Here is an 11,628-nt window from a genome sequence, read left to right as displayed (position 1 = left end):
AAAGACACATGAAGCAAAAGTCCACACTTAAATGTATTTATCTGATTGGTTCTATTTTCTGGCACCAAGGCAAAATGCAGAAATACTTGCTTTTTTTTGACTCCTGCCCGTCTGCTCTTTTCTTAAATCTTCCGAAAGGGCACTTGCAAAGGGAAGATCACTTTTCCTCTAACTTCACATTAAGGTCTAGGACCTTTCAAGCATAATTTTTTTTCTCCACAATGTGTTTAGGGTGGTAGGAAGAAATACAAGCTGCCTAAAAAGCTGTAACTCATTTTTATGTGGTTTCTCCTAATAGATGAAGATAGTGATTACCTAGCAGAAAGATCAATTGAAGAGGTTTATTATCTCTGGTGTTTGGCTGGAGGAGACCTGGAGAAAGAACTTGTCAACAAGGAAATCATTCGATCAAAGCCACCTGTCTGCACACTTCCCAAGTAAGGAAGGAGAAGCACTTTATGGGAAAGGAGGATGGATGGAGAAGGCCAGTGATTCTGAGAGAACATTTTGGTTTGGTTTTTAGTTTCAAGACCTGTATGTGTGAAAAATATTGAAAATAGTGTTCTTGAACAGCAGGAAATCATGTCACTTCCCCTCTTACCCAATTTAATGCATTATTTGAATGCCTTACCTGTCGCCTGACTGCACTTCAGATTGCTTTCTGAAATTTGAAGAAATGTAGGCGATGTGCAAAATACTGAACTGGGAATCCCTAAATTTAGCGTATTTTCCAATAGCATTAAGTTTTAGCAAAAATGTCTCCCTGTGCTTCAACAGCATATTTGTAATTGTAATTTAATCTTTTGCTACATTCAGAATGTGAGAATTTGCTACAGAATTCCCTTTCACAGAGCAGCAGTGCTGAATGGACAACCCAATTATTCGGCAGATCAGCTGATTACTTTTTTTTAAAATGCTTAGTTTTATGACTTATAATTCTGTAACAGCATTTTAGTCATTACTACTTTTATATTACTGCTGCACAGGTTGCAATTTTATGTAGTATATTCATGTTTTAATCCTACAATCTAATCTTAATAATCATAATTATGTGTCCATATAGATCAATTTTCTGGTTCTGGGTTTTAAAAACACATGAAGTCAGTGTTCAGCCAAAATGCAATATCTTGAAAAAGAAGGTGGAGCTAGATTTTAAGTGATATTTTGGTGGCAAAATTAATGTGAGATTTTGAGGGATTGCCTATTTCTGTACTTGTAGGTGAATGAATGTGCTTTTGAATTATGAGGGGAAAACATTTTTCGTCATACTATTCATCTTGGAGATGAGGAGTTAATTTCAAAATGCAATCTAACTTGATCTTCTAAGTATAATGAGAATGTTAGCTTAATTTCTGGAAATCAATTTCATGTTGTAAGCTTTAAAAGTATCACCAAATAGACAATTTGTGTATACTCTTTCTTGGATGCATTTATATCCTTAGATGGACTGCAACAGAAAAGGTCTGGGTCAGAGTCTTGCTTGGCTTTTGTCATGATGGGAAATGACTTCCATATGACAATAATGTTTTATTTTTGCTTTTCACAATAAATGGCAGTCCTTGTCTGTGCCAGGTCAAGGAATAAAAGGGAATATTAATCCCATATCTCATTACTCTTCCTTTGTGTGCAAACTAAAGTTATAGAAAACCTGAAATGTGCCTTTTTACAGCAAAAACTGTTTGAATAATTTAAGGTGATTGTACATTCCCTTGACAGCAGGTTTCATGCCATGCAGAATCAATACAGTATACTTCTAAGAGCTAGTTTTAAAGAGGAAACTGATTGATGTAAGAATTTTCTATTTTTTCCTAACTCAAGTCTTATGTTATAAAACGACCTGTTTTTTGTTCCCCCACCACCCCACCCACCCTTTTGAAGCTTTTTATTAGAAGATGGTGAGAGCTTTGGTCAAGGACGAGATAGAAGTTCCCTCCTAGATGACACAACTGTGACATTGTCTCTGTGCCAGCTCCGAAATGTAAGAAGAATATTGTGCACTTGTTCTTATGTCTTCACTGCAGAAACATTTGTTTAAAGGGAATATGGAACAGCAGCTCCTACTGCTGTTCCTAGAAATGACAGTGTTATTGATTCCAGGAGAACACTTCTTGGCGTCCAAGTCAGATTCTGATTTATGCTATTAAACTGCTTTGTCTGCAAAAGCTTACTAAATTTGATTTATCTTCTGTCCCTCCATCCCCTTCCTGTGTCCCTCCCTTTCCTTATTTTTGTTACCTGCTTTGTTCTGGTGTAGCCCAAATAGTTCTGTAGTACCTGATATTCTCTACAATTGCTAAACTAATTGAACAGTGAGTGTCTTCTTGCATTCTTTAATTCCTGTCTGTAGGTGGCTCACAGTATTCAGAAGAAAGATCAACTCAATTCAGTTGCAGCTCCTTAAAGGCTTTATACTTACAGTTGGATATCAAGTTTCCAGTATTTAATTACTAATCTTTGGAATATGTAGCTATGACACAACTAGTTCAAAAGATCACTTCAAAGCATTTTGCCAAAATGCAGTAATGCAGTTTTCTTCCATCTTCAGTGGAAAAATCAACATATGATAACTCATAATTTTGCCTGATGTAATGATCAGTTACAAGATTCACTGCCTATCACTGAAATGTTTTAATTGTTCACATCTTTGCACATGTAGAGCTTTATTGCTGTAGAATTAGAAATTTATGCAGCATTGTTTGCAGCTTGCTTTTTATAGTAGTGAATGCAATTCTGTCACAGTCTTTATAAAAAAACCTTTCCATATGATTACAGGGGTTAATATAGAAAGGAAGGTGACTCCTGAAGTCTTGATCTCTGCCACCATTACCTTAATTTTGGGGGCAATGTGGCAAATACTGTGTAAACATGTTTCTTCAGTAGAACTTTGCATTATTTCACACAAATGCATGAAACCAGACCAAAGAACTGGGTTATTTTGTTTGCTTGGTTGGTGGGGTTTGGAGGGCAGGAGGGAGGTTAAGGATATGCGACAGCTATTTTAAAGGTAATATGCACTGCAGCTCCTACTGTTGTTCCTACAAAAGGGCAGCTTTTAAGGCTTTTTTTAAACTTTTTAATCTGTAATTTTGGATATTGCTGCCTACTTCTATAAATACAGCAGCAAATAAGTGTATACTGAAGTTTCATTTTGGGGAAGATACAAGCCTGAACCTTGCAGTGTTAGTTGAAATAAATTTTTGAACTATGCAATTCTTCAAACACCTTTCATAGAGCAGAGCATGATGCTTATAATAAAAAGAGGATCAGTACTGAATGAACTGAGAATGAACTATTCTGTCAATCCCAGGAGGAACAGGCTGAGTGCCGTATGCCTTTAAGTTAGGGATTGAACTGCAAAACAGAGCACTGCAGGGAGGATGCTATTAAACATTAATCACGATGCACCAAAGATGTCTGAAACCTTCAGGCAAAAGTCCAGGCATGCTAGTCTATCACCTTTCCAGAGAGTGTCTGTATTTCTGTGAAGCTTTCAGATGCTGCTACTAAAAGGAACTCAAATTTGCTTAACTCTTGAACTGATTAAAAACATAAAACCAAGTTGTGCAGTTGCTTTGCAGCTACTTGGATAGGAAGTCCATGTAGAAAATGAGGAAAATAAAAAGAACTATGTAATACTATTGACCCATGAATCCACGGCCCATAGAAGCTATTTTTTGTGTGGCAATAGGTTTATGAATGAGATGAGTGTTATTTTCAGGCAGAAGAACTTCCATCAACTCAAAAAGCCTGTATTAGCAAAAGTTTTTAGCGTTAAAGGCTGTATGTTTCTTTGCTGACGGAGGACTGAGCTAAGGCTTAAGTCTCAAGGCAAGCTACTAAATTTGACAAGTGAATTGCTAATGAATAGTTTTTGTATTCCACTAAATGTTTCCACTTGAATTCTGAGCAGCATTCTGATAATGAATTATTTTTATTCTTCGTTTCAGAGACTGAAAGATGTTGGTGGGGAAGCATTTTACCCGTTGCTTGAAGATGAGTAAGTGTGTGTGTAAGTTTGTACATATATAAGGGACTGAATTTTGAGTTATTAGTTTTATTTGAGTGGCACACTGCACAGCTAGACACAACTGTCTTCCAAAAGCAAACCTAACATGTCCTTGTTTGGCTCTTAAAGTCAGCTAGAGCTCATAAGTACTCTGCACTGGTGGACTTAGGGCCCTGATACCAAACTGAGGATCCTAGCCTGTTTCTCTGTTCTGGAAATCGACTGACTGTGCTGAATATTCAAAATTATCCATTTATATTTGTTATAAACTCAGAAATGCATCACAGGATATTCTTTTTTTTTTTTTTTGCAATGATTTGTGTTTCTTGCTGTTTACTACTATTATCCTAACTCTTTTTCCAGCCAGTCAACTTTACCTCATTCAAATAGTAGTAATGAGCTGTCGGCAGCTGCTAGTCTTCCTCTGATCATCCGGGAGAGGGACACAGAGTACCAGCTAAATAGAATTGTCCTGTTTGACAGGCTGTTGAAGGTATGGAATCTTTCTGATGCTGGATAATTGGATTTGGTCTGTTAATTAGAAGATTTTTAAAGGACCAAGTAATTGAAGAAGGAAGCAGTGGTACAAGAGTCCACAGTGGGAAAGGGGGAAGAAAACCCTACAGAAGTATAAGAAGATTGAAAATAAAAATATGAGAAACAGATCTTTTCAGTAGTGATTAATATGAAAGTAGATTTTAAAGTATGCACATGAAAATAGAGCTGCTGCTAATACCTGTTATTTACTGAAGAAAATACTTCTGCATCCTTTATTTCATAACAGACTAAGCTATTATAGGTATAAATATGCCTGTAACATTTCTGCATTTCCAAGTAGTAAGGTACTTGAAAACAATACCAGTCTCTACTGTAACAGTGCCATGTTAGAAATATGGCTTTTATACTGAGGTGGGGGGAAATACCAGTCCATAATTTACTTACATGCAGAGAGATGGATTCTTGCTTAAGAATGAGAGCGTGCTGATGCGCGTCATCAAGTGCAGTACTTAGGAAAGCATAAACTAGAAATGTTTAATAAAACAAAGTTGGTTATGTAGTATGAAAAAAACCCATATAACTAAGAAAAAACTTTTATTAAAAATTTGGATTAGTAGATTTATATATCCAGAATATACCAAAGCACATGAACACATTTATGAGAAGGAGTGGGTATTTTAACATCAAACGGTAGTCCTCCATCCAGGCCTTCCAGTTAGGAATGAAGTTCACTTGTAAAACTTGCATTTGCTGTTCAGGCTGACAGTATTTGACCGCTGGGGGAAAGACCTTCCCAGGATTGGAATTTGAATTGTTTCAGTTACAAGGTAACATTTTTTTGCTGTTAATATCTTCCCTTTGAAGGCCTACCCATATAAGAAAAACCAAATTTGGAAAGAAGCCAGGGTTGACATCCCTCCTCTTCTGAGAGGCATAACCTGGGCTGCCCTGTTGGGTGTTGAGGTAAGGGTAATGGGAGGACATTTACGGAAGTTCCAGTACTGACTGGGGAGGGAATGGGATAGGAATGGGATTGACAGGGAAGCTGGAATGGATTTGAAGATTTGGCAGGTAGAATTACTGGAATTTCAAATAAAATGAGTCATGAAATTGTGTGAACAAAGACAATGTTCAGACAAACTTGTTTTTTGTCTCTAATATTATTTGATTTCAGAGAATGTATGTAAACTTGACTGCCTTTAATTTGGATTATGGGATGGAAAAATACTAGCCATACAGCCAAATTTTGCTAGATTGTTTAAATATGATTGGTAGCTAACAGGGTTTTTTGTTTTGATTTTTAATATTTTTGACAAATACAGTTAGAATCCTTCTGCTCCAGTCAGCAATAGTTGGGCAAAATAGGATGAAACATATCAAATGTATTTTTCTCATCTACCAATCAATGCACTTCCTCCAAAGACTGGAGAATAAATAAATTAAATGTAACCCTTTTGGACAAAGGACTAGAAAGGAATGCCCCAGAAACAAGGACTCCTCACAGAGATCGCTTGACTACCCTGCTTTTGCATCCACCCTGCTTGCAATCTGCAGTAGTGCAGCAAAGAGGTTCTTATAGATAACACATCCCAGGTTATTTAGGATATTTAGCTTAGGACATGATCTGCTGAGTGCTATGTAACATGACCAAAAAAAAGGCTGTAAAGGTAAAGAACAACTGCTGGTCAGCGTTGTAGCCTGGGTCTTAGGAGATGAGTCAGTTCTCATGCTTCATCAGCTTACCGTCTGTACAATGCAGATAGCGTTTCCCTGTCCCATAACATTAAGATGGACTTGTTAGCATGCCTGTCTTGGGATTCATGCAAGGACAGGCTACTTAAGAGTAGTGTATATTGGTAATATCAATATAAATTAACAGGCAGCTGGTTTCAGTGCCTTCACAGAGATGATGCTGAAAGCCACTTGCCAGTGGCTGAGGTAAGCACTGAATTTAAATTGAGAGCGTCTCTTAACTTGAAAATGGAAAACTGTATCAAGTACACAGCTTTCTGCATAAACAACTGAAAATTGCTGAAGATCGTACTGAGGAGGTCACAGGAAGGTCTATATGTCCTGAATTATAACAGAATAAAGATTATTTTGTAAAATTCAGCTGTCAGAATTTTCTGTACTTTGGGAAATTTTTTTCAGGGAAAAAGAAGTTGCGAACTAAAGCACCTAACAAAAACAGTCAACTTCTGTATATCAGTGTGTACATTGTAATATGCGTTTGTCTTAATAAGGGCTTTCTAAATTCAAGTATTCTTCTTCCACATTTAGGGTGCCATACAAGCAAAATATGATGCCATTGATAAAGACACACCAATTCCTACAGACAGACAAGTAAGACTTCCGGTGTTATCAAATATTGTCACTTGAAGTAATGCAAAGATCTTTTCCACCAGTTACAGTCATTTGCCTATTACAGCAGATGTGGCTGATAATACTAAAAGGGTTTCCCTGTCCTCTAACATTGATGCTGTAGCAAGAATCTTGCAAAACCAATAGGAACAAGTAGTTTAATTCAAATTATAACATGTGGAAAGTGAAATCCTCTTTTACTTCAGAATCTCTGTTTCTGTAGCAGCAGCAAAGTGTAGTGAACAATATTACCAATGTACTGTTAAAGTCCTGTTTTTATCGAATGTTTGTTGTGCCTGTTGGACCTTGTACCAGATAGTGCTGGGTACCCTGACATCCCGTAAGGTAAGCTGTGCTTCACAGAAATGGGTTCTTGAGCAATTTGGTTCTCCAAGAAGTCTTGCCAGACGTAAAAAGACATCACGAGCAACAGCTGTTCCTTTCAGCTGGGTGAAGAAATATTTTCCATCAAATTGGGTACAATGTTCTGAGAACTCTGATTTGATTATCCTTTAAAGCAAAGTGATATTAGCATCTGAAATGAGTCCAAAAGTTGGGTTAGAAAAAAACTAACTGTAATCTGCTTTCTGCCTTTTTCAAGGGTTAGAACCCTTTTAAAAATACGAATCTGGAAAAAGAAAAAGATCTCTGTTTTTAATCTCTGACATGACTGTTACAGTCCCCTGTCCCCTTTCAGTTTTCGTTTTTAGAGTGATGGAGGAAGCAGATTGTGTTTATGATGGTGGCCTGACCTACGTTCTTTGGCTGACTTCCACCTCTAGTGTTGCAAGATTGCTGTAGTGCTACCTCACTTATCCTGATTTCTCTTTATATTATATGCTTGGCTGCGGTGCAGATTGAAGTTGATATTCCTCGTTGCCATCAGTATGATGAATTGCTGTCATCACCAGAGGGTCATGCAAAGTTTAGACGTGTATTGAAGGCCTGGGTTGTTTCCCATCCTGATTTGGTGTACTGGCAAGGTGAGTTTGACTAGTTGGCATGGTCAGATAATTAACTGGAAAGCTATGGCTGACTTAAAAATACCTCCCTCTTTTCCCCCCCTCCCCTCAGTGTAAGCTTTTTTTGAGTGCTTTTCTTCATGTTTCTCTTGAAGAATGAATCTGTGGGTTATTGAAAATTTAGATCCTAATAACTTATATTTAATCTGTAATGCAAAATTGCCCCACTCTTTCTTATATATTTACTCTCCTTAAGTTTCAATCACTTTATTTAAAAAAAAAAAAGTCTGTTGCTTACCATTCAGTTCCAAGGTAAAACTGCAGAAGTTACTGAGCGAGTTCTTGGGATGGTAAATTGCATTTCTTGGAAGCCCTGGCAGAATAATCAATTCAGCTTTATAGTTCAACAATTTGAAATCCTCTCCATTTTCATGCATTGATTTCACAATTGTTCTCAGCATTACATGTGAAGCCTGACACTGCAGAATTATAATCAGTATCAAGTATGCAAGTTTTTATGATAAATTCATTAATTTATCTTGTGCATTACAACGAATGAGCTCTTTATGCTCTTTCTTCATGGCTCCTCTCTCTTTAGGTCTTGACTCTCTTTGCGCACCATTTCTGTACTTGAATTTTAACAATGAAGGTGAGTACATTTTTCTGCTGGGGGTGAAGGGGAAGCACAGTCTGTCATCTGTATCTAGTTGTAGACAGATGTGTTTTCACATATATGGAAACTTTCTGTAGCTACAAAGGAATTTCAAAGCTCTTGTTGCCACAGGTCAAAAGAAATGATTGGTTTTTGAAAAGTGTATGTGGTGTACTGCTTTTCAAGCAGGGGTTCAAACCCTGTGTTTATTGCCAAGTACAATAATGAATATATAATAAAAAGCACAAATAACCTTGGTTATAGAAAAGCAAGAAGTGCTTCTCTAGTACTTGTCTTTTTCAGGGAAGCTGCAGTTCAGCCTTGTTTAATGTGAATGCATTATTTGTTAACCTAACTGTTAACCTGTCAGACTAGCTTTATTCAGAAAAGCTGATGATGGTTTTAAATGCCTAAAAGCTTATCAGACCAGCTTTGGATATATGGCCTTTATCTTCTTAGAACGTGATTTGTTCAGAACAGGTCTAGTCCAATCTTCTAGTCTCTTGCACCGGGCTTTCTTTATATAAGGTCTGTGTGTGTGAAAACTAGTTTCTTAGGACAATGACTCCTATTATGCCTACTGTGCATACTAATATAAATATTTCAACAGATTTTTCTTGCTCTTGGACATGTTCCTATACAGTTTGATTGTAGAACCTGGTTTCCTTCCCATTGAAGCAAAATATAATAGTACTGAATTATGTAAAATCTTGTGTTCTGGTTTACGAACTTAATTGTACACATTTGGCTCAGATATTTAAAAAGTGGTTTCAATGCTGGAAAAGTTGTAACACAGAATTCGTTTATAACATGATCCTATGTCATATTTGCTATAAATCTGATGTTTTGCTTAGAAACTTCCAAAATTATATTTGTCTTTGGACAATTTACAACAAAACCCGTATTTCTTTTTTATATCTGTGGTCTCGCACCATGGCAAGAATTGTATTACAATAGATTGTCTCTCAGCCAAGTTGCCAGGAACTAATCAAGGGGATAAACACTTAAGTTTTACCCTCTAATCTCTATTTGGTATGTACATGAGGAGCTGTTGAGAAATTTAAGATATTTTTGTCCATCTTTTTGACAGTATTTTAAATTATATTCCACACTGTGGTTTTTCTTCTGAATTCTATCATCTTTAGTCTCTGAGCTGAAGTAAGAGATGAGATGCGAGTCTGATGGGGCATAAAAACTGGGTGTAAGTTCTATAGGAGAAAACCTGGAAGACTGCAACAACGCAGTTGTCTGAAACTGTCATCTAAAACTTTATTCATCTGGGGACCTTTACTTTTTGATACAAACATCACCATGGCTTTCCAAATGTCATCTCATTACTTTGTCACTGAGAAGTATGGAAAGAAACTCAGAGCAGATCAGGTCCAGCCAGCTATTTATTGATTACTCCGTGACAGAAGGAGACTTTTTTTAGGAGCTTTTAAAATTCTTTAATGAGGAATGTGCCCTTTTTATGTGTTTTACAATCATTTTTGTGTATAGATTGATTTAAGTATTTATGCTTATTACCTGCTTAATAATTAACTTTTTTAGGTATACTTATGTTTCTACCTCTGTAGTTGCATCCATTTTTCTAATTCTTTCAGCTCTGGCATATGCCTGCATGTCTGCTTTTATCCCCAAGTATTTGTATAACTTCTTTCTGAAGGATAATTCTCATGTTATTCAAGGTAAGTCAGTCCCCTTTTTTTTTTTCTCCCCCTAGTTCTGTGAGAGGTAGAATTATTTCTGGATATATAAATACACTTTTTCAAGTGGTTGTGAACTTGGAACACAATTAGAATCACACTGTAGAAATACCCACCTATTTCTTTCAAAAGCTTTATTTTAGATAAATAAGAACAACAGCTGTGCAAGAAAAATAGGAACAAAATAAGTGGATAAAGATTCAGGCTCTGTAAAAAACCCAACTGCACGCACACACACACAAAAAAAGTTCTGTGTAATATCCAAGGTAAGATTCAGTTGATCATGCAAAGTTGTAAGATGAGGAAGTAGTCTTTCCAGTGTTTAGATTGTAAAGATCTACCCTTCAGGTGATCAAAATCATACTGTTACAGGAGCTATTTTGACAATGGGGGAAAACAAAGAGGAACAGTACAAACTAGGGACTCCTCAGAAAATGGAAGTTACGGTATTCAGAGAGTTAGGGATTTGAGGGGAATTTCTTACTGAACAGAAGATAACGTCATTCAATAAGAACAGGAGTTTGAGAACCCTGAGGAATAACGTTCCATAGTTCAGTCTTCAACAACTATATAGGTAACTCAGAGAAATTAAAACAATAGCTAGGAGGTAACTGTCTGTCCTACTTGAGAATTAATTGTAAATTTCATGGAAACACGAAGAGGGAATTGTCTAGACCTAGAAATTCTAAACAGTCTGTGTTGGAAAGAGAATTTGTCTTGCAGACAGTTTTTAAAAACCAAAAGAAGCTGTTTGAAAAGCCATCAGTAGTTTAAAAAAGCAGGTGGTAATGAATGTTTTTAATTGCAAGCAGTTATGAGTGTTTGTTGAATACTGGATTTCAGCAGGGCTTGCTGTCCTTGTACTTCTTTTAAAGAAATTCTTTTGTATATAACTTGTGAAACTCCTCAACTTAGAAATGGTGTCTGTCACTTTTTGTCTTCAAAAAATGAAAGGAAATGAAGAACTGATCAACAAAAAAATAATTAGACATAAAAGCAGTTATATGTTGGATAATAGGGAGAGAGCTAGCATAAGGAGAGAACACAGTGGTTAGGAGAGTTTACGTATGAAAGACAATGGGTAAGAGGTGTTATGAACTGAATTTGTAAAATAATCATTTGGAAAAACTATTCAAGAGAACTTGTTTGCATCCTTTTGTCTGTAAAGAAAGAGTGCTTGCTGGGAAAAAAGGGACAGTAAAGGTTTAACGATGAAAAGAGTGAGTATATTATGTCAGATGCTCCTGTGGAGACAACCACTTTAGACTTCAAGATTAATAGCTTGGTAAAAACTTTTCTCAAGGGGGTGTACTCTTCCATAAAATAATAGTTTTGCTCTCTAGAGTTCCCCGATATTATTCCTAAGGGGCTTTACAGAAATATGTATCAGCCAAAGTTAGAAATATAGGTCAGTAGGATTCTGTGAACCAAAATAGTGTAGGC

The 11,628-nt window shown here is 36.5% G+C and overlaps 1 protein-coding gene across 1 annotated transcript in view; it reads left to right on the top strand.

Annotated features, from left to right (window-relative positions):
* TBCK (TBC1 domain containing kinase) overlaps positions 1-11,628 on the top strand; it is a 109,327-nt gene that overhangs the window by 34,660 nt on the left and 63,039 nt on the right. The window contains exons 10-18 of the mRNA XM_009327052.1: positions 299-437; positions 1,879-1,978; positions 3,948-3,997; positions 4,370-4,499; positions 5,369-5,467; positions 6,785-6,847; positions 7,722-7,848; positions 8,426-8,476; positions 10,084-10,167. Coding sequence (XP_009325327.1) covers positions 299-437; positions 1,879-1,978; positions 3,948-3,997; positions 4,370-4,499; positions 5,369-5,467; positions 6,785-6,847; positions 7,722-7,848; positions 8,426-8,476; positions 10,084-10,167 — 843 coding nt within the window. The remainder of the gene's footprint in view (positions 1-298; positions 438-1,878; positions 1,979-3,947; positions 3,998-4,369; positions 4,500-5,368; positions 5,468-6,784; positions 6,848-7,721; positions 7,849-8,425; positions 8,477-10,083; positions 10,168-11,628) is intronic.

Source organism: Pygoscelis adeliae, unplaced genomic scaffold, assembly GCF_000699105.1.
Source record: "Pygoscelis adeliae isolate BGI_AS28 unplaced genomic scaffold, ASM69910v1 Scaffold87, whole genome shotgun sequence".
NCBI lineage: Eukaryota > Metazoa > Chordata > Aves > Sphenisciformes > Spheniscidae > Pygoscelis > Pygoscelis adeliae.
The sequence above is the reverse complement of the archived record's forward strand: the minus strand, read 5'-3'. Positions and strand labels throughout refer to the sequence as shown.